The sequence below is a fragment of the Gasterosteus aculeatus genome, chromosome 4 (genome assembly GCF_964276395.1).
Source record: "Gasterosteus aculeatus chromosome 4, fGasAcu3.hap1.1, whole genome shotgun sequence".
NCBI classification, from domain to species: domain Eukaryota; kingdom Metazoa; phylum Chordata; class Actinopteri; order Perciformes; family Gasterosteidae; genus Gasterosteus; species Gasterosteus aculeatus.
The window spans coordinates 33,026,375-33,054,255 of record NC_135691.1 but is presented as its reverse complement, the minus strand read 5'-3'; the positions used below and the strand labels follow the sequence as shown (position 1 = coordinate 33,054,255).

The window sequence follows — 27,881 nt, the reverse complement described above, 5'->3', positions numbered from 1 at the left end:
TCTCTGCAATACTGAGATTCATCGGAAGAGATTTATTCAGGCTATTACGACATTAATAAATAAAAATACATGATTCATGACACTGAAGTTACACTGAGTCGAAGTTGACGCGTTTGCCGGTCGCACAGCTTTATTAAACGCAGACCACAGAGTCTTTTCTGAAAATGAAAATAATACCGTAATGTCTCTGCAATTTACAGATACAGTCATGGCTGGTGAATTATGTTGAAATTATGTACACATTTTCACAAACATCAGCATTAAATTAAAAGGATGAAACAAATAAAACATACTATGTACACAAGCAGTGATTAATCTCTATCTACATTAACCACGTCTCTGATAAAGCAAATGAATGACTATTTCTGAATTAAATACGTCCTCTATGCTGTAGACGAAAGAGTAGCGTCACGTTCCTGCACCTTGGATGAAAACTATGCTGTAAAACTACCCAAATGTAACCCAGCAAAGAATTAAGACACCTCTACATAACCGATGCGTCACTATAACCATGCTTCTGTGCTCCAAACAAGAGAAGTATAACACAAAATGCAGCTGAATCACAGTGAGGCGGATTCTCGAGTTGAGTAATATGAATAAATACGGGGGGGTGAGTGAAATGTTTGCAGCAGATCAAGCAGCATTTGATACGCTACTCGGTATTCTGGTTGCGTGTCTGTTTGGGTAACGTCAGGATGTCAAGCGGGGCCTCTGATCTGCATCTTTTTTTAACCTACACAGCGCTCGGATGGAACCACGGCGCGAGCCGACAGAAGCAGTCGACCCGCGAGAGTCGTTTAGCCTCTTTTCCCTAAAGCCGCTACGGTCTCTTCACTCAACAGAGACGCGTTTGTTAGTTTAAAGTAAATACAGTCTAATAAAATACTAATCAGTTATAATTTGAGAAGGCGCTCACTCTAAATCGTCCCTATTTTTCGATCTCCTCCGTTCATTTGAAGTTATCGCCTCTTTTTTGACGCGAACAAAAGGAACAAAGAACAAACCCACCGTGAGCTCTTTTCCCCTCAACTACATCCCCAAATAAGATCGTTGACCGCGGCTGCGTCTCAAGGTGTTTCCCCCTTACGGCAGCGTTTATTAGTGCCTCAGCGGGGGGCCACCTGGGTCGTGGGTGCCCGTGGGGGGGGGGGGGGGGGGGGGGTGGCGAGCTAGTGGATGTCACAGCCATCTGGTCACAGTACCTCATGCAAGAAAAAGGAGAAACAGCTCTGCAGCTTGAGATGAGAGTTGGGAAGAAACAAAAAGCTCTGGCTTTGAGGGGGCGTTTGCCTCTAGTCTTTCGAGCCCCCCCCCGCGCCTCACACCTCCGGCAGGTGATCGCGCCGGTTGCGGCTCTTCCTCCGGTCCAGCAGGGGCTTCAGCTTGGCCAGGTCCCCCCTGAGGGGTCCCGGCGGCGGCCGAGGCGGCTGCTGTTTCTGCTGCAGGTTCTGCCGCTGCTTCCTCTCCTTGCAGTACTGCTGCACGGCCAGGCTCTCCGCCGGGCTGAAGGCCGCCAGCAGCGCCTTGGGGTGCAACGAGGCGGCCCAGGCCCACGGCGACTGCCGCTTGTCCGTCAGCGCGCTCACCATGGCGTCGCTCAGCACCAGCAGGCGGATCTTGGCGACGGTGCGCTTGAAGCTGTTCTCGGTGGTCAGGCAGTAGTAGAGGCCCTGGTCCGACAGCTGGACGGAGCGGATGAGGAGGCCGTGCTCCGTGGAGAGGACGCGGTCGCTCAGCTTCACCTGGAAAAGGGCGCGTTTTCAAGTTAGATTTGAGGTCGATTGGAATGAAGGAATGATGGACTCTGGATTTCTCATATGGACAATATTGAAAGAAGTTGGAATGGCGGAGAGAAGAGACGCTGAAGGAACCTCCTTCGACGAGAATAAACTGCCGACACGAGCTTGTTCCTTTTCCACTGAATACTTTGAAACCAGCTCCGCCTCAGTTTGGAAAAGAGTCCAATGATCACACACCACAAAACTAATTTGGTTTATTTCAAAGCGCTCGCGGCGATAAAACGTCCACCGCTCTTCCTCCACAGAGGTGAGAGCTTAATCCATAAAAGATTTTTCATGCGGACGCACTCTTCCACAGCTTTATTTAATCTTTCACAGCCTTTCAGGGGGGCTAAAGGGGTGTCAAATATTTGCGCACCGCTGCGAATCCAGCCATTAGTCGAGGTCCGTATCGCGTCTGATCCGTATCAGCGCTCGTCACGATGTGAGCTCATCCGACCGCCATGACACGTTTAATAGTCAATGAAATAATGTTAAACACCCGAGCAATACGAGGCCCCTTTAATGAGTTACATCTCACTGGGACCTTCCTTCCGTCGGGGGCGGGCTGTGATGTTGACCCTTGACCTCTCCAAATGTCAGACCGACCTCTTTCCGCCTGTCGTTGTCCCTGTGAATGAGCCAGCGAATGGACGCCCGAGGGGACTTGGGAAAACACTCCAGGAAGGTGGTGTTGTTTTTCACGCCGTACTGCGTCATCTCCACTGCGTTTCTGTAGGCTGACACACACACACGCGCACACACAGACGCACACACACACACACACACACACACACACACACACGCACACACAGAGTCAAGGGAGGCGCGTCAGACGTCACTCGCTGACAGACACAAACCCCACAGATGGACTCAAATCTGTCTCATGTCCCAACTGTGAGAGGGAAATGTTGACACATGGCTTAGTCGGACACCTGCCGCCCCCCCACCATCCACCCCCACCCACCCCCACCCACCCCCACCCACGCTTCTTCAGCTTCCACAGACTGACAAAAGTCAGTGTCTTCACATTTTTCCGAGAGGCTTCCGTTGTTTGCAGCTAAGCGGTTCATCGCGTGCACAACGGGGGTTGTGATTAATTAGCGGTAATGGCCGTATGGTCGGTTCCCCAAGGTCGTTTTAACCGTGAGACGTGAGAAGTGTTTGCGGAAATGGGAAACACCCCGGGGAGCAAACCCTCTGCTCTCATTAAAGTGCAGCCTGCCGGTACCACTGGGTGCATTTTCGTGATGGATTGTCGTGCAGCATCTGGACTCACGAATGCATCACGGAGGTTCGGCGTGAGCCACCGCGATCGGAGTCACATAAGTCGTATAATCACTGTGAGGTGTGGGGGGGGGCTCGGTGGGGGGGGTTCAGCATTGAGTTGGTTTTGTTTCTGACGACAAGCCTTTGTAGCTCGTAGCATGTGGTTTGCGGTGGGATGATCAGATCTGAGACAAATGCCTCCTGCTGTGAAGTTGTGAGGGTATAATTTGTGGGACACGCGCTGTGGTCCAAATGAGCGACAGCTTTCACATAACAGCGGCCATCTGACGCTTTGTTAAAGCGAAAATGCGAATCAGTGCGGCTCCCGTTACCTTTCAGGTTGAATCCTCTGCACTGGGTGAGCGGATTTCCGTGCATTATGTCCTGCCTCCTGCTTCTCCTACAGAAGGAGAGAAACAGCAGCAGCGGGTAAAAATACACTCCAGCTAAATACAGAACACACACAACCTTCCCTCCTCAAAAGTTCGCCTCATTAAAGCTCTGGAAGGAGCCAAAACAACACGGGGAGGAATCCGGCTGTTATTCCTCTCAGCGGCGCGCACTCATTTAGAACAGCTTGAGGAAGCACGTAAACAGCTGACGCATCTCACACAGGTTCTTCTGCAGGGAAAACAGGGCGTGGGGGGGGGGTTTGACCCCCCCGCGACCAAACTAAACCTGACCTGCGTCGGACTGGAATGGCAAGAGACAACGCAGACGCAGTCCTCATAGAGAGCAGAGCGGCACCGCGTTGGAGGAGACGGGTCGCTCACACTTCCATGTCTGTGTAATGTCTACATGGACAGGAGGGGTCAGGAGGGGTCAGGAGGGGGGCAACAACCAAAGGCTGAATTGGTGACATGCTTACACTGACGGATTCCAGTCACTGGTTCCTTTTGCACTCACAAGTGGGGGAGCAGCTCTTTTCTGTTCTAGTCTAACACAACGTGGGCCGCCGCTTGTTTCCCGGCGGCAGTCTGATTACGTCGCATGGGTCGTCATGGCGCAGGGGCTAGAGAAGGTGTGCTGGGAAGCACAAGGTTGGTGGTTCGAGTCCAGGCTGCCCCATGTTCCATCTCGAAGTGTCCCTGAGCAAGACACCTAACCCCTAATTGCTCCCCGGGCAAAAATGTGAAAAAGCCGTGGGTTTAAAGTGTAATGTAAGTCGCTTTGGATAAAAGCGTCTGCTGAATGACCTGTGATGTAATGACCACGTCGGGCTGTCTGGACGCCCGCGGGCTCCCTAGATGCTCGTGACGAACCGGGGGGGGAATGTGAACGCAAGTACACCGGACACCGTGTTTTCTTAACACTTGCGAAAATGATGAATCGCCTTCACCGTGACCGAGCTCCCTGATCAGCACCTGTCACCGCCTATTAGGACAGAAAAGCACTCGTGTTGGGGCTTAAAGTCTTTCTCTGGACCGCCATGAGAACAAGCCGTTCGGTGGACACTCGATACCTCTCTGCAGGAAATTCAAAGAAGGTGAATTACGGCCCCAGAACCGCAGCTAGGGCCTCCGGAAGCTGTAAATCTCGGGCGTACCTCTTGCCGGTGGGGTAGAAGCGCGAGCAGCTCAGGCCGTCCCAGGCGCAGTAGGGGTCTCTGGCGAGGCAGCAGTCGGCGCAGGCCGAGCCGTAGGCGTGGCAGCGGTGCAGGGAGACCTGCGAGACCCCGAACTCGGAGCTGACGTACAGCTGTTGCTGCAGAGTAAACAGTTCAGATATCAGCCGCGCTGTTTGTCTTCATAAGTGGCCGGCCGGCAGGAGAACCAGGCAGAGCGCCGGAACAATTACGGCTTATTATTTCCCGCCCGGTGGGAGGCTCATCGAGCACAGGAGAGTCCTGTCCGGCGCTCAATGAACAACATATTAAAGCAATAAAACTGCACTTAATACATGAGGTAAGTTGCTTACCTTTTTTGAGGATATTCTTAAGTTTGTAACAGGAGCTCGATTCTGGAAAAAAAAAAAAAATTGCAGACAAAAAGAAACAGTTTGAGAGCGTTTAGACACTCGGCACATTTATTTACATCTTAAATCTTAAATCTAAAAAGGAATAGTTGGGAAACAGAGAACAGCGTATTGGTTTTCATTCAACAACAAAACAGCCAGATGTGTCATTAAAAAAAAAAACTATTCAGAGAATAAATCTCCTGTGATTGATGGAGCTCTGGGCTGCGGTGCAGGATCAAAGACCACCGAGGCCTTTACAACTGATCACAGGTGGATCACACTTTGGGTTATTTGAGAAGATAAAAGAGCGAGTGTGTTAGGATGTTTCCCATCATCCCACGCTGCGTTGCTCTGCAGGACATCCATCTCCTGACTGCCACCCGGTTTCTGTCTGTCTGCCTTTGTGTTGTGGCCCAGCGCCGCACCCCCCCCCCCCCCCCCGTCTCCCCTCGCCTTTGATTTTTACGGGATAAAAGTAACGGAGCGTAACGGAAGAAAGCAGAGAAAAAGAGAGAGCTGACCTTAAACACTTCCAGCTCCTCCAGGATCAGATCTTCTTGCATAGATTGATTGCTCGGGAGCACAATCACCTTCTGGACTGTTCCTTTGTCTGGGGGGGCAGAAAGCAGAGATGTCTCGAGTTGTAACACACACACACACACACACACACACACATGCATGAAAGAACCGCGTGAAACAAGAGTGAAAACGCCTGTGAAAACCCAAATGAACTGTTTTCCTTTGCTCATCTTTGCTTTTCGATTTTGCATTACAGACGTTGACGGTTTGCAGCAAAGCCGACTGCAGGGGGTCAGAATGGAAGCTCTTAAGCCCACGCAAGGGCCGCGGAAAAGGGAAGCAGTCGCGGCAACGGCTCCTCGAAGCGCCCGATAAGAGCGTCGCTCCCTCATCTCCCCCTCATCCCCCGGGACAAAGGCAGCCTTTGCATGCGCTTCGGATGTGCTCGGGCAGCTCCGGCCTCTCCTTGAGAGTCCGCCCGATAAACACAAGCAGCTGTGAGAGAGAGAGAAAGCGTCCCGGAGCTGCTTTCTGAACGCAAACATGTGCTCAAGTGGACTCGCACGAGGACCAACGCACGCTTAATTATACACGCAGGAACACACGTGTTATTCTGTTGTTTTGTATTTTTCTCAAACCCGACAGGAACGTGCCGCATCGCACCACCTTGACCTCTTTACAATACGTGCTGCGTCATGCCGTCTGGGTCACAGCACGACCACGGTGTACTATGCACCTCTGCTATCGGTTTTCTGCTGTTTCCAGATGTGGCAAAGCAAATCACTCTGCCAATCATTCACCTTTTAAACAGCGGATGACTTCTTCCTCATTGCTACTTCCCTGTATTTGATTGTAAATCCGTGCCCTTATAATGCAGTAATGGCTGCATAAGGATTAGAGCTATAACAATAATAATAAAATACCTTGAATTTTAGTACCTCATATCAAATGCATCGTCATATATTTTATAACTGACAATGATAATAGAAAAAGCATACATGCAAAGATAAGATGTGTTTTGGTCATAACTGTCTGAAACAGTTTGAAAGTATCATAAAATAAAACAAAATTAGCTGTAATATCATTAGCAGAGTTCTAACTAATAATATTGGCACCACCATCAACCTGAAAAAAAAACGATTGATCTTTTCTTCTCCCTGGATTACAGTTCCAGTAAAGTTGAAACATGTAACGAATGTTCCGAATTCGTGTGTGTGTGTGAGTGCACGTTCCGCAGTCTGGGACCATTCGTACCTGTGCCCAAGAAGAGCACCTGGTAGTTGCCGTCGGCGGCCATGACCTGGTCCACCGCCACCGATGTGTATTTGTAGTCGGCGTTGGTCCGTACCACCAGAGGCCTCCTCCCCACCGGGTAGATGTGGTTGAACATGACCGGGTGGTTTCGTACAAAGGTCACCACGTCGTCCGGGAACTCCTTTGTTGTGTGAATGTCGGGCGTGAAGGCTCCACCGGGACACTGGAGAATCAAAAGGTGGTGAGTTTACGAACACGCATGTCGAGATAATACAAAATACGCAAAGCCAACAGCTCCTTTGATTTTCCTACTTTTCTTTCGGGCCGGACATGTTTAAGGTTGGTTGAATATTTTATTGGAAATTAAAACAAACCCCCCAGGAATTAACTCACAGTCCCTGGCCTTGGGTAAGGGATCCGTCCTTGGAAGGCCACCCACTGGAAGTTGGGCCCCTCCCTGTGAGCGAAGGGCCCGTTGAAGACGGTGAGGATGTCGGCCATGTTGTACACACACACCGCCGAGCCTTTAAACACGGAGCTGAGGAAATGAGACGCGAGCACTTCAATGAGAAACAGCGGTGGGAACCTACCTCGACCCAAAAACCTCGAGACCCACCCGGCTAAAGCGCTCTGCACTGGTCCGTTAAGATCTCTGTTTCTGAGGGTGTGCAAGTCACGGAGCCCCGGGCAGAACAAGACGGCTCGTCCATATCCGCCTCACCGATCTGACGCGGCTTGGCCGAGTCATTTAAAACCAACACTTCTTCACACATGAATGAGACTTCTGTGTGAATTGGGGAGCGTAGAAGCGAATAATACCGAGGTTAGAGACCTCAGGGACGCCACTGTTTGGTTTAGCTGTGTTCCTCGAATCAGGGTACTGTAACCTTTCCTTGATCCTGAGCTAACGAGTGGGTCCAGGCCCTGTGGCGGGATCAGGTGACCATCGCTTTGATTCAGCGACCCTGCTGACTGCGACTTTCCACTAGAGCCGTTGAATTGGTTTATTCAGTTCGGTTGTCTTCAATTAACATTGGGGGAACTTTTCCTTCCTAATTTATTTAATCTGACATCATGATGTTAAAGTGTTATTCATCATCATTTTAATATTTAGTATTTATTGAGGTTCAATAATTCATTTTTGATCAAGTGTCTCTAATTGGGTTGGAAATACGATATCAGAACTGTAATGCAGAGCATTTAAAACTGGGCTAATAATACATTAAAAACCATTGAGAAATGCAGGCACACATTTACCCAATTTACCCAATGGTGGAAGCACAAGCCTTGTGTTTCCACCATTGGGTAAATGCAATAATGAAATTCTCTCTGCACCGTCTGCGTCGTATTGCTCCGTCCGGCATCGGGTATCACATGACTCTTCCTGTATCCGCGCGTACCATAAATACCCCTCTCGCGGCAAAACCATGCACGGCTGCTTACAATTTGAAGGACAAAACATCAAAACGAGTCCATATGGTGGAGCCGCCCGGACGCTGTTAACTGATAAAGCTGTTTCCTGCAACATGACGTCTACGTGCAACCGGCCGGTCGACGGGCGCATCGCCTCCCGCTGATGTCCGGTCAGCGCTTAACGTAACCGTACCTCGTTGATGTGAAGACGCCGAACACCATCAGGCCCTTGGGCTGATCGCTTTCCAGCAGAAACACATTTTCTGTGAAGGAAAGCACATGTAAGACCAATAACACCGTCCACTACTTTCCTACGTCGCGGATTGCCCCGTCGCGAGGGTCCGGAATAATAACTGCACACGTCGACAGATTGACTGGTCTGATGAGATAAATGGAAAAGCTTTTAGTGTTTGTAGTTTTCCAAAAGGTGAGGCTAAGACCTGGAATAATATGCTGCAAGGTCACCAAAAACAACAGAGCAATTGTTATGAAAGTGGATAAAAGGCCGCAGCCTGAATCCAGATCAAACAAAGGAAGTTCCCCGGATTGTTAATGGAGAAAGCAAGCGCTGGGAAACATTGGAATAAGAACTTTCAGGATTTGGGATGGTCTAGAATTTTTGGTTTCATAAACCCGTTTATGGGACTATGAAAATAAAACGGAGCATCCAATGAAGGAAATGTACAACATGTAAAAACTGCCCAGTGGGGTTCCTGTTCTTTCGTTTTATTCACCCAGTTCGTCGAAGTGAGTCTCGGTGCCGTCCTCCTCCAGTACTGAACACACCATCCTGGCCTTGAGGAAGGTGGTCCATTTGTTGACGAGGCTCCGCTGTCCTCCGATGTCGCTCTGCAGACAAAAGATGCTCATTAGACACAAAAAAAAACAGGCACGGGCCGGGCACAAACATGCCGAGACGCTCACCGGACACACTCTGGCCACCATGGTCTGGATATTTTTGGTATTCCCACTGTTGTCTGTTAGCCTCTCACGGAAGAAAAAATACAATTTGGCATCATTGGGGTCTGTTCCGTCTGGTATCAGGTGGGCGTCGATGAAGATTGGCTCTAAGAGGAAAGATTTATGTGTAAATCAATTCAAGTGCATGAATTCAAAATGTTCAGAGAGAGTTTGTTCTCACCACTGAGCCACTTGGAGTTGTGCTGGTCGGTGCGCACTGCATTTCTCGTGGTCAGGCTCCTGAAGATGGCTGCATCCGTCCCCATGAAGTCGATGTACATGCCTGAGAACAGCTCCTGGTCTAGAAGAAAACACGCAGCAAACCAACAGTAGTTGAATACATTTATTTCTTTGAACGATGAATATTGTTTTATGAATGGGCCTTTTTTGTGTTCCGCTGCTAATGTTATGGAAATAAATCTGTGTCATCGGATTTTGAAAGAAAAAGGTGATTGAATTTCTAGCACTGAATATTTATGCATTGAAATCACGTATCTGAATGTTTTTCAACGTTAAAATATTCAACTGCAAAAAATTCAACCGCAAATAATTCAATCGCAAAACATTCAATGCAAAGATTCAATGCAAAAAAATTCAATGCAAAAATTCAATGCAAAAAAATAACCTGCACGTACTGTCGGGGTTATGCGTCTGCACGCGCTCCGCTAAAGCCGCTGCCCCTCCCACTGCGCTGCAGCGGCTCCTATGCGCTCTACAGGCGATTGCTCTTCCTTGGGTTCCCGGATGTTGCGGTTGAATTTTTTGCGGTTGAATTTTTTGCGGTTGAATTTTTTGCGGTTGAATTTTTGCGGTTGAATTTTTTGTGGTTGAATTTTTGCGGTTGAATTATTTGTGGTTGAATATTTTAACGTTGAAAAACATTCAGATATATGATTTCAATGCATAAATATTCAACTGCAAAAAATTCAATCACCTTTTTCTTTCAAAATCCGATGACACAGATTTACTTCCATATAATGTTTTATGCTTTGTTCCATCATTACTTGAACCGTCCATCAGCTCTGGACTACGCGGGGGAGGTGGGAGACTAATCGGGGGAGCATTAAAGGAATGTGGCCCGCGTCCAAGCTGGCTCGCTAAGGAGGCGGCGCTGACAGCACCGACGGCCACGCAGGCTGCGAAACACTCGAATGGGGGGGGGGGGGGGGGGGTGAGGTGCATTTCTTGTGGAGCCCAACCGACTTCTTCCCGGGGACCTCGACCCCTTCAGGTTAATCCACCCTCCCTCCCTCCCAGCCATCTTTGAAGGATGCGGCCAATGCTCGGGGGTCAGATTACACCCACAACACTGTCGAAAACGCAAACACCTACTGATCATGACGGAGGCGGTGTTCACTTCGGGGTTGAAGGAGCACCTCCCTTTTCCAGATTCGCTCTTGGAGTCGATGTGAAAGACTTGTTCCTGCGATGGAGAAAAGAGGCCGTCTGAGGATCGGGGGAAGAACGTTTGGTAAAAACTATAAAAACTAGTAGCACACCGAACGTCCCACCAGGTAGACCCGCTCACCTCTCCCTCCCTTTTGCTTCTAAGCACCGGAGCGGCCCTAACGGGGGCCCACGCGGAGCAGCGAGCGAACAACGTTCCGTTTTACAGGTTGGAATTTCCCCGCAGACGTCATGTGGAAACAGCTGCCACGTTTCTGCGCCTTGCTCGCGGCGGAGCGTGCGGCCCAAACGCCTTTTTACGGGATAACTCGGGCAATTAATAGGGCCCCCACTTCGGTGGGCTCACGGGTGGTGGTGGTGGTGCTTCTCCCTTGGATGGAGTTGAAGCGACGTCAGCCAATTTTCCAGGAAAATGTGTCTGTTCTGGTTCTGGATTTGCTCCATCTGGTAAAGCTTGTCGTTAACCTCTGTGGTGCAAAGAGTCTGATGTTGTAATGAACCTTTAGACGGAACCTTGAATCAACCTAAAAGTTCAATTGGTTGTTCTTATATTTGTCTTTCCACAAGTGTTTTTACTTCTAGTTGTGTAACTACATTGAGTGAAGGTATCACACCCGATAAAATATTTAAAGACCAATTAGCAGAGTAATTGGGTGCTTATTCTAATTTACTACACATCTTCCATCTAGTCTGAGCAGTTTGCCTTTCAAACAAAAACCCAATGTCAAAACGCACCGCGGTGCGGAAGTGGGCCGGTTTGGCAGCAGTCGGCGGTCTGCGGTTTTCCCCTGGAGGGCGTCCTCGCTTCCACCTCCAGAGCCGCGTGGCCGGAGACGAGAGCGCGGCGCCCAGAAAACAGCCTTCCATCCGTGACACCCAAGCCCCATGTTCACCCCCCACCCCTCTTATCCTCAGCATCTACTCGAACCGACTCGGTTGCTCGTGTATGCTATTGTTAGATTCAACGGCTATCTGATCGCGGCAAAAATCCAATTTTGGGGAGAGATAAAGCGCGATGAGATTATTGTAATTTCCTTTTCACTGGTTGTCATCTACCGCACACATTTCCATTACGTTGTCTTACTGCATTAATCAATTTTAATCAACTGTATTTGGTTTTCCTGGTCTGAATAATTGGTTGAAATCTTTTCAAGTAGTTTTATTTCTCAGAAAATAATTTTTCTCTACTAGCTCTGGGTGGCAGTATTCCCACTTTAATTTGACTTAGCCGCTTAGGCCTGACACAGTAAACACTATTTGAAAGGAACCAAAGAGTTATGAAGTACTGTCGTGACGTGCACATGACTTTCACTAACTGGATTGTGTTAATGCACTTTATTGTGAAATAACTCCTCCTCGAAGGAGGCGGTGAAGTGGATCCGTCAACGCGTTCCCACCTCTGGTCTGCGGCCCCTGTTGACGTACACGCAGACGGGGCTGTACGCGCCGCTGCCACACATGAACAGGTGAGTCCGGTTATACGGCTCCACCACCCGGATGAAGTTCCCACAGCCGTGCTGCAAAGACAGCGAGACAGCAAATGTCACTCAAAATGAATTAGCATGACATGATTGCACCATTGAAACGTATTGATGTTAGAAGAAATAAAACAGTTCTCCTCATACAAAATTCACAAATTTCAATTCATAGTCAATAAAACGAAGCATTCTGCAGTTGCCGCACAGCTCAGCAGACATTAGTGTTTCTGTAATGTTATTAAACCTTAAATGATCTAACAAATAATACACTTAATACAATAATATAAATAGCGTTTGGCAGCACTCTGTCTATTTCCTGGTGTACAGCCAAGCCGAATACCAATTCCAGAGCTGGTTCATTTCTCTTGAGGTGTCCTATTCTGTGCGAGGGAGTAATTCAAACTTATCTTAACTCTTACTCCGGTTCTGCAATAATATGCTGCGCAATCAAACAGAGCGGACTGGTATTAAGGCAAGCGGAAAAAGGGCGTCAGTGGTCAGTGCGCAATGTTTCCAGTGGGAGCCAAATCACGGATCCACCTCTGCCCTCACTTCATGCGGCGGCTAATTGAGGGCCGAGCTTGCAGGAGAAACGAGCTTGCAGAGAGGAAGGGCGGGAAGAAAGGAGCAGGGGAGGAGGGGAACGTCGCATCCAGGAGGCCGTCAGGAACTTGGCCGCGGCCGGAGGAAAGGCAGCTGCTGCAGCTCTCGGGAGCCCTCGACCCCCCCCCCCAAAAAAAAGGGGATTTTCACCGTCGCACAAACACACACACACACGTCACACACATCCAACTTTAATCAACCCTGGTTGGTGGAATCTTGTGCGGTCGCTCACCGGAGCACCGCTTGACCACAGATTGTATCGGGGAAGAGTAACTTAATATATACAGATGTGCAGGGTAACCTAAACAGAGAAAACGTGGCGCTCTGAATTGAAACGAGGGGACCCGTGAGAAGGAAGAGCAGGGGGGGTCAACAGTAGACCCGTATATGCGAGTTGGGAGGAGGCGCCAGAAAGAGACGCGGCGGCGTGAGCGATGACAGGACGCCGCGCAAAGATGGCTCGCCCAAATATTTGTGGCAGCCTGTCTGCGGGCGAGCGGGCCGTGACTCAGTCACACTCGCTGGAGGACAACTTGTTCTTTATTTCCGCAGCGGCGCGCTGTACGAAAGCCAGGCGGCTGCCAGGGGACGGAGGGGTGGGGCAGGATGTGCTGATGCTTTCCATGGTGACTTTTAGTGCCGCTTTGAAAATGAGGGTTTTGGACCGGTGGAGAAACGGAGGCCGACCGCGCGCCTTGGTTCGGGAATCGGTCCGGGTCACGAACCCTCCTTCTCAATCGTCGCGAGCTCAAGCCCGCTGGTTTATTTTCTTTTCCACGGCGCTCTGCGGATTCCTTCCCTCGTCCCCGAGTGTCTGGGGGCCGGGCCGTGACCCCAGCGGACATCTGCTGCAAACAGGTGGTTGGACCTGGAACAAGCTCACGGGTGGGAGCGGGGGAATCCCGGGAGGTGGCATGCGCTGTGTGATAGCGGGCCGTCTTTGGGGGGTGAGGGGGGGACAGCTGACAAGACCGTGAGTCTCTATTTAGTTCATAATAGCAGAAACTTCAAAAGTGACGCTGTGCGTGTTGTCGGCTTGCAGCATCTCGATATTCCAGCTCTCTGGGACGATGAAGAAACGATACTCCCCGATGGACGGGAAATATCAAAGCCACACGTATTTACCGACGTCGGCCATTGGTTGGCAGCTGTTAGCAACTTCATGGGCTTCATTACTGTTTGACTTAAAACGAAAAAAGGGCCCCAAGAAATCCAAGAGGAGGGTTTTGAAATGTCGAGGGTTCTTACCGTCGGATCCTTTCCCGCCATTTGGCATTCCTCTATCTTGCTCGTAGACGCAGGCCAGAACACCTGGCGGGAAATAAACAGCACAGGCAGCCAGTCACAGGTTGGGGAGAGACAAGCCGAGGCTACGTCGCATCCCGTTTCACGCAGACACACACATTAGCATCGTTTTGACGGACGTTTGGCGGCAGCCGCCGTCTGTGGAAAGTGTGAGAGTTTCCAAACCTGTGAGAGGTGCTCTGGGGCTCGACCAATATATCAAGCAATTTATTCGGGGAAAGATGGGTGCCGTGCAGCGCTCCCATGGGGAACCTAAATGCTTTTCCCATCTGTTTATGCACTTCACGCCTGTCAATCACACTGGAGATAACTCCTTCGCTGCCCACAGGATCAGTTATCACAGAGCACGTTTACGACTCGTTTGAATAACCCTGTAACGGTTGTGATGGAGCCAAATGTTTTGTGCTTTGCATCTCAATTGCACAGTTTATGTCAGCTCATCATTTTATTTCCTAAAGAAAAGAGCCGGATTGTATTTAAACCAAAAAAGCAAACCAAATATCCTGACAGCAAGCATCTGCTGACCTTAAGTGTGCCATGGGTGATGTTGTTAATGTCCATGGAGAGGACGTGGTCTTTGCAGCCCACGTACATCCTGTCTTGGTCCTCGTCCATCTGCAGGATCCTGTAGTCCATGGCCTTCTCTGATATGCTGTAGTGTTCAAAGGCCTGGGAGGCCTGCAGGTCTTTGAGACACACAGAGACAAGATGGTTCAAGATAACAAACAAATGAGAGGAGAGAGGTTTTCTCCCACTTTGATTAAATCAAATCAATCCCACATGCTCTCAGAATGAGGAGAGCTGTCAATAAGCTCTTTAATGTCCAATCACACAAACTGATGATAATGGTGATTTGGTAATGAAACAAAAGTTTGCATTAACTTATTTGTAGTCTTAGAAGTTAAATAAGAATATAATTCAAATTAAATAATAATTGTAATGATAATACTGCTGAATAATCACCAAATGTCTGAGCTTGAGAAAGGCAATGACTACAGAGCACTTGTTTGGGGAAGACACAGTATGAAAAAGTTCCCTGCTCATTAAAGGCGCATGTTGTTCACACACAAACAGTTATTTTCAGCCTATTTGATCCACAGATAGAAAACTCTCAAACATACCATCAAAGGCCGTCTCCGTCGCAGCCAAACTCATGCATATTTATCACTTTTTCAATCTGTTCTGAGAGCAGGGGGGGGGGGGGGGGGATCTGCACCCTCCATTTCCTCCCCCCCATTGACCCTCCCTCAGCTCTCTTTACACTCCCTCCTCTAATCAACAAACAGGTCGCCTGCGCTTTGCCTCCGGGCCTCGGGCTGAAGTCACATTTTCATTATTCCCCACTGTGCGCGATTGAGGCCGGGGTCCTTTTTATCTGGAAGGAAAGTGGCTTTTCTGTGCCCCCCTGATCACAGGCCGTTGTTTGGGGCGTTTGCCTCGCAGCGACTGGAGTGTTTAACTTGAAATAAGGACGAGTTAACCTCTTCAGTCGCAGGAGAGTTTCCCACGTTTCTCTTCGCTCTCTACATCCGCCGTGTTTGCGTCGCCTTGTGCAGGAATATGCGTCCTGTAGAGCAGATGCGTGATTAATAAAGAGGGACAATCGCATCAGCGTGATGCTTTAAAGCGGAGGTGACGGAGTCTCCGATGGCATCGCATCGCCGCCGCCGCCGCGGCGTTTTCTTCGCGCCGAAAAGGCTTAAAGCGATATGGCGCCTCGCGCCGCCAGAGCGCCAGCGACCAAGGGTGAAGGACTCACCAGCTGCTAATTAAAAACACACAGGGCTGAGAATCCCCCCCCCCCTCACCCCCCACCAAAAAAGGGGGGGAAAAAATAAAAGAAATCCGACATCTTGGCGACACACGGCGTTGGAGGGGATTCAAGAAAACCCTTTTAGACCACAAGACTTCAACGCATATTTACGCGTGGAGGTAAATCTTAATTTAAACACTTTTTTCTTCTGCAGCCTACGGATGGAAAACATCATTAAACATACAGCTGTTTATAATTGATGGTCCGAGCAGGAGTTTTACAACCGTACGATAAACAGCCTGCAGCCTCAGCGCTCGACTTACCCCACCGGGTAGAAGACAAACAAGCGCTTTTTGAAATGTGTGAGATGTTGCCTTTTGTTGCAGACTCGGCAGAGAGAAGCGACATTTTGATCTGCAATATGACCCACGTGTAGGGGGACGGTACGGTCACTGTAACTGTAAACGATATTCATGTCTTTACGGTCAGTTAGATAAAACTATAACTAGCTTATGTTAGATGGCTAAAGCTTAGCTAACGGAAAAAAGGTGTTTCCACTTTTCAGTATTTTTACAAGAATATTAAGAGCTTGAAACTAGAGCTTTTTTAGCTGTAGCCACTTGGGGCTTTATTAGCAATATGCTCATATTAACAATATAATAATAAAATTTCCAGTCAATTCCATAACCAGTTCTTCATTACAATTTAAATTACATTTTTTTAAATACTATTATCTGTATAAAATATTTAAATTAATTTAAATTAAGAATAGTGGTTCATACAAATACCACCCCCCGACTCCCCCCCTCACAAAAAAGCTGTTATTAATGCTGGAAATAGTTTGAGGAGTTCCACTCTCAGTTCTTCTTTCCACATCGGAGACGAACCGACATCCCCCTGCTGATAATTGACTCAGACATCTCGTTTCACTCCCGTCTTTTTGGCTCCATTTCTGACCGCGTCCCCCCGGAACATTCCACCAGGGGAACAGATTGTTCACAGGGGTGTGGTGCAAGGGGTGGAATAACGCCGTAATATTATGGTGACCTTTGTATTGTTTTCCCACTGGCAGGGGGGGGAATGGGATACTATACAGCCGGGGCCGGGGGGCGGGTGGGGGGCGTCACGTGGGTCCAGCTTATTCCTGGGGAGACAAACCGAAGCCCTCTGGAGAGCGACATACCGCTGGATCCCGTGTCCTCTCAGCACATGAGTCACACGCCTTCATCACTGCTGCAGCACTGAAGATCGACATCAAAAGTTCATACTGCCAGATGGTGCACCTGCTCTGCCAGGGGGGGGGCGGCGGGGGAAGACGGGGGGAGGGGGGGGGGGGAGACGGGGGGAGGGGGGGGGGGGGGGGGGGGGGGGCTCTCAACAATCGTCAAGGTTTTTCAGCGTCCTTTAACGTTTGCACTGGGATGTGCTTACGGAATCGGTGCCAGCCCGTAACCTTCACATGATGTCTTTGGCTGAGACCGCCACTATAGTTAAAAGCTACTCCATCCGTGGCGTCTCGCCATGGTTTTGGGCGCCACCACCTCGCGCTTACAGTCCTGAATTGATCAAAACAACAACAAAGAAAAAACAAGTGGTGGCGCAACATTGACTTTTTGTTTTTTTGAGTCAGAGGAATGCAGTGCGTTAGTCTGGAGGTTTACACGCATTCCTCATCGTTGAGATCACACAACGTGTCAAAAGCGCTTGCGCACGTCGTTACTCAGCCAAGCGGCACGTTGACGACGACGCGTGTTGTGGACGCAGGCCGAGCAAACAGTACTCAACCCAATAATGTGTCGCTTCACCAAAAGCAATGAGGGTGGTTGATTGTTTGTGTGAAGATACAAAGCGGAGGGGACCACACACACACACACACACACACACACACACACACACACACACTTGGTGGCAGGATTGAGAAAAGCCGCGGTAATGTGGGTCATGAGACGCATTATTTTGTGTTGCTCGGTCCTCACTGCGGGCGGAGAGAGAAGGAAAGTGAAAAACGAGTAAGAGGAAGCGGAGCATTTTCTATTGTGCATGTTGGCAGGTGGGCCTTACACCTCCCTGCGGACCTCACAACGGTCCCCGAGGTCCCGCTAGTCACCTTGACCCACGCTGCCCCAGTGGTCGGATTGGCAGAGCAATGGCGGCAGAATCCGCCCTAATCGCTGCAATGGACGCCGGGGTCAGCGCAAGGGGCAAGGTGGCGGTCGGAGAGGTCGGGGAGGTCGGACTCCCTCTCTTTGATGCAGGTTTTTGTTTGTGTGGGACGCGGTCAAGCGGAAGCGGCACAAAAGCCTTTTGCGGGGCAAAGCAGACCGCGGTCATACAACATTAAACAGCAGGTTGCTTTTCTTCGATGGAGACGAGATCCTATTAGCCGAAAGAATTTCATCCCCACATGCAAATGTAGGAAAAAGTGCAAATAGATCAATGTTTCCTGAAACGATTCAATTCAATGATTAAGTTAAAAAAAACATTCATGGGTGTATTTTACTTTCTCCTCTTTGATACAAAATACAGCAAGTTGTCATAGAATAAACCAGTAATGACTGAACTTTCATCACCCGACCTTTCTCAGTAGAGGGAGTTTGCTCAGTTGTAACTGTCGATGCCCTTAAAATTCAGATTGGATTTGTAAATATTTGGGTTCTGGACAAAAACGGTAATTTAATCAATACGGAAAGTAATCAATGATTGCATCCCAGATCAAGTCAGATCCGTAAAGATGTTATGACAGGCGATGAATAAAAATTCATCTTCATACACTCTAAAGGCGCCTTATCGGTTGTCACTACAACCACGGAGACTCACAGAGAAAAAACGTTGTGTCGAAAAGAAGAAAAAAAAATAATTGCTGCGAAAGAAATGGGCCTGTTAGTCTGTCAGCAATTAAAAGAGATCGCGGTGCTCCCTTTGCTGCATTAGAAAGATGCAGCCAAGAGAGGGAGGGCCAGAACATCGAGGAAGCTTCCTTCTTCTTTCCAACCCACAAAACTTTCTGACAGACTCGGCTATTTGATCACGCAAACAATCTCCGAGGCCAAGTCTGACAGCAGCGCCTGCAGCAGCAAACAACGCCTCCATGGTTCTGGTTTTGGGACGGCCATACAAGGAGCCGTCTGTTGTATCGCAGTGCCATCAAAATGTGAGATTCACTGTCTCCGGAAAGTATGTGGGATCTTTATCAGAGAGGCAACTGTAGTCTTTTGACCGCTCAGGACTGAGGTTTTGGGGAGTTGGTGCCAATTGCCTGGTGTCACTTTAGCTTTGGTCTCTTCTGCCGTGTTGAGGGGACAAAACACCAGCGTAAACAGTCTTGCATTGCAGGCAAATTTGTCTGCAAATGTGGTAAAAAAAACCAACTAAGTTTCACCTCATGAAATCGATCAGACTTTTTTTTGTCTGATGGAATGTGACATTATTTTGTCGGACCATTAGCTTAGTCCTTGTGAAGCAGGGACAAATTGACTGGAGTGTCGGGTGTTTTTGATTAGCACCAGTGTGTGACCACAAGCCAAAAGGTCCCTGCACCCTAATTAACACTTCAGGGTCGCTCAGCGGACCAATAAGAAACCAGTCCTGGGGTCTCCCAGGCAAATGCAGCCCTCATCGGTTGGCTTTCTCCCCCCGAAAGGCCCGGGGTGAATAAATTAACTCCATGCTAATGCCGCTGGCTTTCTATTCAGTTCAAGGAGAAGCTGCTCGGTGGTTGTCAGGGGCAGCCGGTGGGAGGACCCCAATCTTGATAAATATTGAAGCAGGGGCTTATACCGCCTCCTTGCAATTCATCCGTCCCACACAAGATGGACCGCGTTTCATCGCGGAGGCCTGACTTTCGAACCTGGTGCCAAATTCCATCGCTCTTTGTCACCGACAATACCGAGGGCTCTTCTGGTTCCGTTCTGGATGTTCTGCACTTACCTAACGCGGCGCCGGCCCGCTCGCACATACTGCACAAGCGAAAGGTTTTATCCCCGGCAACTGACTGGCACTCTCCTGACTGGTGGCGTATACATACATACATGGCAGAGGGGGGGGAACGCTACGCTGGCCCGTCCGCGGCGCGGAGACCACCCGGGGCGACGGGCTTGACAGAGTTGTCCGATTGTCTGTCCGACAGAAATACTCCACATTCTCAGGCGGGCCGTCCTCACCGCTCCAAATGCAAACCGCCTGCGCTGACTTACTGTACTGCGACTACTGGTCGTGAACGGACGCCAGCGTTGGCTTCCTTTTCCACTACGTCTCACTCATTTTCCGATGGCCGTCTGTCGCCAATTATCTATATCCAGGAGGTTTTAATGGGAATCATATGGCTGACCCGGAATGCCTGAGCACTTCATGCATCCCTGACCCAAAAGCAGACGGCGCATCCAAAATGTGACACGAGAGCCAGGAGCGTATTTTCTCCCTTGGCTAAGTGTGCGTCGTGTTCGTGCGGAGCGATGTCATCCAGCACCAACGTCAACGGCAGGTTTCATTGCAGGGACGAGCTGCTGAGGCGTTGGCTAATATTCTCGCTAGGCGACGAAACTTGAGATGACGACGCGTCCGTCACGCCAGCTTAGTTCGGGCTCCCGATGCCCCAATTAGCACCTGGCTTCCCCTTCACATGTCTCCCCCCCAAACCCAACCCGAACCGCCGAGCCGCCCCGCCGGTCGGACATGAACTCTCACCTGCCCACACCGGGAGCATCTGGTTACCGCTCACCTCCAGCCAGCAGACAGTAAATCTCTTTGATTTTACAGTCGGGGAAGCTTTGGCAGAGACGCTTGGGGGGGGGGGGGGGGTTGCAGGAGATACGGGTGAGAGGATTCTCAGAGTTTGACGTGTTTACTAGTCACGGAGGACAGCTGAAGGAAAGCGGGGGGAATAGCTCGACCAGGTGGGACACCGCTCTGCCGTCTTGAAGGCTGAGAGGGACTGACGTTGCCGAGGTTGAGATGTTGTTTTTGTGGTGTTAAAACAAGGCGAAGGTTTACTTCAGGGCTACAGTGAGGAATGCACTGGAGAAAAAGGTTGTTTAATACTTTATGATGCAGGTGCTCAAAGAAGAAATCCATTAAAGTCAAAATATTCCGAATAATGGAAAACACATCTATCTTAAGACACAAAAACCATCAGCCGATGCTTCAATACAAGTGCAGTTATTGAACAAGGACAACGCATTTGCATGAATACTTTTAATCAGAATAGGTCATTGATTTGGGATAATCCCAAAGCACCCGTCAAGCATTTTCCAGGTGACCTCGGCTGACCTTTTGAGAGACACTGTCTTTGTTAGCATTGATTACCTTTCAACATGTTTCGGAGCAGGAATAATAAAACATTCGAGGGGCCTAGCGAGGTCAGACGCAGGAATGGCTAAACAGAGAGAGAAGACGGGCGGAGAAAAGGCCCGACGGGCCCGACGGAGGAGCTGTCAAACATCTGACACGCGGTCAACGCACTCAACGGGGGAAAAAAGACGTCCACGCTGCGAGAGACGCGATTCGGGCGAGGGACGTGCACGCAGATGCATGGAAACACACTCACGCGTGCGCCGCTAAAGCTGTAGCTATTTGCAGGGAAAGTGGAGATGTTAATGTTCAGGTCTAATCAGAAGCAGAGACAGGCGGCTGTCCCAAGTTAGCAAAGACTAAACCCTCAGCCACAGACGTAGACGTCCCGAACCTGCTTCGGGCTACTCGTCAGCGTTGATCTTTGGCTTTTGGACTTTTCGTTGACCCCAAAAGACGACACATGCCGTTACCCTGCAGAGTCTGGTGTCTGGATGAGCATGATGTTCATTTAACCGGCCGTGGAAGGAATTTCCACACGCTCCCTGGGAGAGTCAGAGGGATAGTTTGGATCGTTTGAAGTGAGGTCATGTGTGGTACTCATCCATAATTAGTGTACAGCGTGATGTTCGACTGGGTCCTTGAACCATGAAATTATTTTTTTTGCTTAGACGACTGAACAACACAACTTGGTTTTAAGATATTAAAAACCCAGATTTTGAATTTACAAAAGTCAAATTTATAAAATTCTTTTGACTTGTAAGTAAAGCCAGTTACACCTCTGTAAAAATAAGGCCGTGAGCATCAAATTATACTCATGTTGGATTTATATGGTCTATATTAGTCTTCTTAGCGGCTAAAGGAGTGTCGACCTGATCTTCTCTGGAATGCATTCAGAGAACAGAGCACTGTTCAGACTCGTGAAAGCCTCAAAACACTCATTTTGGCTTCTGGTATTTGAGGTGTCCACTTTAGCGACGTATCCTGGAGATTTCCCTTCATAACGTGCAAAGCTGAGAAAAATTACAAAGCCTTTTACAGTGATTCAGCAGAAAATCCAATAAAGTCTGAGGAATGCACAGCCAGCCTCTTTCTGCAACGGAGCCACTAGCTTCTGCAAACCCTCACCGCCAAGTAAACACCCCTCACGGGCCGACTACCACCGACCGGGGGCGAGCCGCACCAGAGCTGTATGAAATACGGCGGCGGAGAGAGGAGGCGGTAATGAGGCGCGATAGAAACGAGGAGTAATCTGCAGAAGGATCTGGTTCATCCGATGCCGGGTTGCGGGTCTCCAAACCTGGTTTCTGTTCTCCTGCCGTGAAATGAAGCCCATGTGGCTCGTACACCCGTGAGAGGCCTCGTTAGACCTCAGTCCTCGTCTTAATCAATCTGCCCCGAGTCCCTGGGTAGAAATCTACATCATCCACACAAAAGCATGCGCCAGCCGGCTCACCTTCAAATAAACACCGTTCACGGGCTCTGAGTTAATAGTGTTATTGAGCGCTGGAGTTGTGCCAGCGCAGAGTGAGGCTGCTGATGAGGCTAAATGATCCTGATCGAGTCCCAGACCACCGCTCGACTACGCCAACCCAACGGGGATACAGAAGCAGGACCAGTGAGCAGCATCTCCAACCACATCTTTAAACGGACCAAGAAGAGAGAAGGTATATAAAAACTCACCATTAAAAGTGCATCAGGGTTAATGTTTCCAAAGGGCAAATGCCTTTTTCGACCTTTTGCCCCAACAGCTTTTGTTAACAGCGTGTTTGCTGTCCACATGCAGATATTAAAATAATAAACGTGTAAAAGATTTTTCTGAAGATATCAAAAGCCTTTGTGTGAAACCGGGCCAAAATAACCGCCGAGAGGAGATAAATAAAGCAAACGGAGAGCAGTAATCACTGCGTCTTCATCACAATGGGTTTCCCTAAATAGTTCTGCTGTACGGAAGGGGCCTTCGTTTATTATCCGAGGCATGAAAGAAAACATCTCCTCTTGAAGGTTTATTATTTGGGTTAGCTGCATTTTTCGCTGTTTGTTATGCGGCTTTAATTGTGGTCGGGCTCGGTTCGCCCCGAGGAACACGCGAGTAAGCCGGCCGAGGGAGAGAGGAATGTCGAAGACAGCAACTTCTCAGCAGGAAGCGAGTCCGCGGCCGGCACTCTGCTGAACCTGCCTCACCCCTGGATTGGATTTCAGCAGTGACACGAGGAGGAAAAGGGGGGATGGGGGGGGGGGGACATCCAAAGGGGTCCAGATCCCTGTGCGACCTGAACGTCTCGCTCACTGGTTTATTTTCTTGATTTAGTTTTTTGTTCCTGCTCACAGTCATTAACAGGTCTCCACGTCTGGGGAGCAGAAGAATCCAGCTTAACCTTTCGGCCACCCAGCAGGTGCCAGACCTTCTTTCGCTCCGGGACACCTCTCCTCCAGTCTTCTCCTCTGACCCTTCAGTCATCTGTCTGGCTGCTAAAGTTGGAGCCCTAAACTCCCTGATTTCTCCAAACGGTGAAGCTTCCACTGTCTACGGGAGGAAAGGAGCCTCCAACTTTACGCCCTCCAAAGATGTCTCCCTACATCTGGAGCTTACCCCCGTAGCCGGGAGGGAATCACGACCCCCATCAGCATTTGCTCAAAATGATTTCTCATAAAAAACGAAAAAAGAAGGTTCATCTACTTTGAGCCCCCCCCCCCCCCCGTTGTTTTGAGCTCAGGTGCTGAATCAAAGCTGGAATGTAAATTCACGCCTGAAGTCGGCTGCTGAGCTTTAAACAACATAATGTATCCCTGGGTAATTATAGCACAGGGAAACACACACACACACACACATGCTTCATCATACGGATGAAACATTAAGAAGAAAGTCCAAAGCCTCTTAAAGAATTAGTCAAATGCAAAGTCGAAACTCTCCATTTATGGTCGCGTCTCGAAGGCCAAACGCGACCAGAGTGAGGACACAAACACAATCTAATCCGCGCTCTGAGCACGAATTGAGCGCTGCAGGATTACAGGGATTGGCTCTTTTTCAGCGTGGCCACCTCTGACATTTTAAGCCAGCTATGTGGAAACACTGGAGGTGCGAGAGGCGAGTGAGTAATGTGACTCGAGTGGTCAAAAAAACACAAAAGGGAAGAGATTGGTTGTTTTTTTTTCCTCGACCTGATATTTCACCAAGAACAGCACGCGCAGCAGAGCTGGAAGCTGGTTCAGATATTGGCAGTGGAACACGAGAGAAAGAATGAGAGTGCTATGAAGGAAAGAACGAGACCACTTTGGGAAAAAAATGTTGCACGAGTGACGCAAATTCAGCCCGAGAGAAGGAATGCAACAAACAAACTAAACACCCGAGCGTCTCGGTGCGGCGGCATTGACTCGGCGTGCGGCGAGCCGGCTGACGGACGGCCTCAGCTGCCCGATCCACGGCGAGACGCAGCGAGCGGCGATCAAACCTTCTCACACACACACACTCACAGGAAGGCAAACTAGCCCTGCGGTGCACTCTCATTTCAAGGGTGCATCAAAAATTCATTAAAATGTCAAGCAAATTAAATAAAACAAGAGATTTAAAAAATAAAATAGAGGCATGAGCAATGCCCACCGGGCCGCAACACGGAGGGTGATTAAAGTTTAAGAGATTCATGGGATGCTTGACGAGCAGGTCCCCCTCCTGCAGAAGTCAGGTCAACGGACGGACAAGGGGTCGTCCACGAATGAAGGCCGTAAAAGTGCGTCTTTGAAAAACAAAGACGAATCTGATCCAAAACAACCGCGTTGTTGCACAAGACCCTCGTTACCTTTCATTCCGCGGCCCTGAGCTGTCCTTGATTAGCAACCATTTGTTCGGCATTAGCGCACCGAGCACATGACATCAGCGCAACCCGGTTACATCCGCATGCCAATAAAGCATATCGCGCTGAACAAACACAAGTTACAGGATTTAATTTTGGGGCGGGGAGGGAGGTGTGGGGGGCGGAGGGGGGCGGAGGGGGGTGCTTGTTATTTCTTCTTACCTTCAAAGGAGAGGAAGACTCTTGGCAGCGGGTGCGGGAGGCCGCAGACCCCCGTGGAGAGGAGAGAGAGAGCCAGGAGCGCCGAAGCTAACAGCGGAGGTGGCCTGGCCGACCCCCCCGGCCTGCCCATGGCTGCAGGAAGCCCGACTGCTCGCCGCCGCCTGTTGGAGGGGTTTGGAAGAGAAGAGTTAAAAATGTAAAGTTGCTTGCTTCAGCATTGCCACACTGGCTGTATTAATTGGCTTGGTGGTCACTGGAGGGCAAACTGTGCTCACAATGCCAATGACACAAACTGAAGATATTCTAACGTGTGTTAAATATATATGAAGCTTCTAAGTGTTGCCAACAGGAATTCTTCACAGTTTAATCATCCGATTGGATCCAGAAATGCTGACTTCTAAACCACGATGCACAAACTAGGATGAATGAAGACGTGGTTGAGCGCACAACATGTCAGCTAAATCACTTACTGTATCCTTGCAGATGTGTGTCTCATAAATATGGATGAGGTAAATCTGCTCGAAAAGATCTGCTGGGAAAAAACTCTCCCCTCGGCCTCCTCTTGTTCCCTTTTCATAAGAGGACAAGAGCAGCTCAATTATTGATAGAGGCAGGTACTGTACCGAACTAGAGCGATGCAAAGCTCTCCTGCTGTTTCTAAGCACCCAAACTGCCTTGTTTGCTAAAAACACACTGCACCAAGAAGACGACGTCCCTTTAACCTGCAGAAAAAAGAAAACGCAAGCGTGCACGCGGCTGATAGATGGAAAATGAATAGCTGGTAGACGCGCGATCGCGATGAACATTTCAGTTTGGGGTGTAATGTACGAACAGGGCAACAGGGTTGTGTGCGGGGGAATGAAGTCGAGGCGCACGGCTCAGCCGCACGAGGGGGAACCGACGGAGAACCGCAGAGGAGTCGCTAGTACTGCTGCATCACCCAACCGCGCCCTCCCTCCCTCCTTCCCTGCCTCCTCCCCTCCTTCCCTCCCTGCCTCCTCCCTCCGGCTTCAGCTGGAGTTCTGCCCGCAGGCGGACGGCTCGGACTCATGTCCTTCATTAACAGCCTGGTTGCCCCTCAACAGAGTTCAAGTAGAAGTCAGTTTTAGGTGCAAAGTGTTTTTAAAACGTCTGATGTCGGCGGATTGTCTACAGTCATTTTATAATTGTGAAAACAACACGACACATTTACATTTTTATTCGGGCGACGGCAGAAAACAACAAGACGGCTCGTTGTATAAATGATTCCAGGTTGGTATGAAGTCTTCTCCGTCCCGAGGGCAGGGGGAGTAAGGGGGAGTAAGGGGGAGTAAGGGGGTGGAGCCTGGTGAGGTCACAGACCAATTAACAAAGGCCAATTTACAAATGCCTCTTGTTTAGCCAGGACCTGCTGGGATGTCAGACGCTTCCTCAGCCTCCTCCTCCTCTCATCGTCGCCAAACCACGAGGACACGAGCGAGCTAACTGGATCGAGGGGCCTCGCCATAATAAAAAGCGCATCAGTGTCTGTTGCCGTGAACAGAAATAATAAATGCCTCAATTCATTATGTTGAGCCCTTCGACGTCCGCAGAATCCAGTGGCGAGTGCGCCGGGAATCTCCGGGAGGGCAATTAAACCTTCTCCGCGAGAAGCAGGTCGGCCCGAGTGAGTGGAGTTGTGTTTCCAGCGGGGTGTAATGATAATTGCGTTTATTGTGGGCTTCTTGGCTGACAGCCTAATGAATTTTTCATCTCAACCATTTCAGAGGCACTTCACCAAAACCAATGTTGATGAAAGCAGGGAAACGCACGGCTGTACCAGAACAATTTCTTCCGTGGTCTGAGGTTGTTTGGCTCCCATCTGGTCCTCCTAATGCTTTAAACACATGCTTTAGCTGCGAGGAATTGAGGCAGAGAGTCCTTCCATCTGGGTTTACATTTGATAGATTCAATTATTTAGTATTTTCTTCTTGTTTCTGTTTTTTACTTTCCCTGACCAGAGAACCAGAATTGAAATTGAAATGGAAAATAACTCGCAAGTGTCCCGGTGTGTCCGTGCCACGGCCCGGCAGTTCCTCGCACGCACACGACTACCAGGCAGAGGAACATGGATGTAACGCAGGTATTTAAACGCAGGAACTACTGATTAAATAGCACGGGAATATTGTGAGCAGCATTTTACTTTTTTTTTTTAATAAATAATTACGAAAAAAGGTTTGTTAACAAAAACTCTCCTGGCTCAAAGAAAGTTTTACAGAAAAAGTAGCCGAAACCAACGACTTAAAGCTTTTCAAATCGAAGGGCTTCGGGGTAATACGGGAATAAGTCATGACTCATATCCTGGAAATGCATCTGAAATAGACAGAACATCTGAAGCAGGCCAGTGTGATGTCACACCAGGCAAGAAGACAACAAGACGGATTGAGTTCACTGGTGGGACTCTGCACCTGTTAGCCTAATGCCCCCCCCCCGATACCCCCCACTTTACCACTGTGTGAACCGCTCCACTGCAGCCTGGTGACGGTACAGCAGGTAGACCCAGACCCCCCCCCCCCTCTCCTGGAACTCACCTTTCAGGAGCTTTCCTCCAGTGATGGTCCCAAACCAGGTCTGAGTTATCGCCCCCCAGCTCCCCCCCTCCGACCCGCTTAAACACACCTTGCTTCCAGTTTTCACCAAAGAGGGCAAACGCTGCTATTCCATCCAAGAGCTCACGGAGCAGCTCGACTGAGAGAGCACAGGAGAGAGGAGAGAGGAGAGAGGAGAGAGGAGAGGGAGGAGAGGAGAGAGGGAGGAGAGCGAGAAAGACAGAGAGGGCTGGTGTCCTATTACAGACTCTCCACTGAAGTCCCCCTCCCCCTTCCTCCCCCTTCCTCCTCCTCCTCCTCCTCCCCTCTTCCCTCCCTCT

The 27,881-nt window shown here is 49.5% G+C and overlaps 1 protein-coding gene across 2 annotated transcripts; it reads right to left on the bottom strand.

Moving 5' to 3' along the window:
* Nucleotides 1-9: 9 nt before the first annotated feature.
* Nucleotides 10-27,881, bottom strand: sema3c (sema domain, immunoglobulin domain (Ig), short basic domain, secreted, (semaphorin) 3C). Of its 2 annotated transcripts, none has more exons than XM_040173479.2 (18): nt 27,632-27,881; nt 24,995-25,155; nt 14,468-14,628; nt 13,886-13,948; nt 11,954-12,073; nt 10,482-10,572; nt 9,331-9,450; nt 9,114-9,256; nt 8,924-9,038; nt 8,383-8,452; nt 7,170-7,314; nt 6,777-6,999; nt 5,525-5,613; nt 4,965-5,006; nt 4,594-4,751; nt 3,380-3,447; nt 2,388-2,518; nt 10-1,742 (listed from the first exon to the last, which is right to left on the bottom strand). In XM_040173479.2, the coding sequence occupies exons 2-18, from the start codon at nt 25,122-25,124 to the stop codon at nt 1,320-1,322; spliced, it is 2,292 nt and encodes a 763-aa protein (XP_040029413.1). In that variant the 5' UTR covers nt 25,125-25,155; nt 27,632-27,881; the 3' UTR covers nt 10-1,319. The 2 variants fall into 2 exon arrangements, with proteins under 2 accessions (XP_040029413.1, XP_077956535.1); XM_078100409.1 differs by having other exon boundaries at nt 27,544-27,782.

Bases quoted from the DNA above. Each gene is read 5' to 3' on its own strand.
- sema3c (XM_040173479.2), bottom strand. From the start codon at position 25,124: ATGGGCAGGCCGGGGGGGTCGGCCAGGCCACCTCCGCTGTTAGCTTCG. The intron at 9,451-10,481 runs GTAGGTGTTTGC...GTTTTCTTCTAG, and splicing joins CACCGCCTCCGTCATGATCA to ACCAGGAGCTGTTCTCAGGC. The intron at 8,453-8,923 runs GTGAATAAAACG...TTTCCTTCACAG, and splicing joins GACTCACTTCGACGAACTGG to AAAATGTGTTTCTGCTGGAA.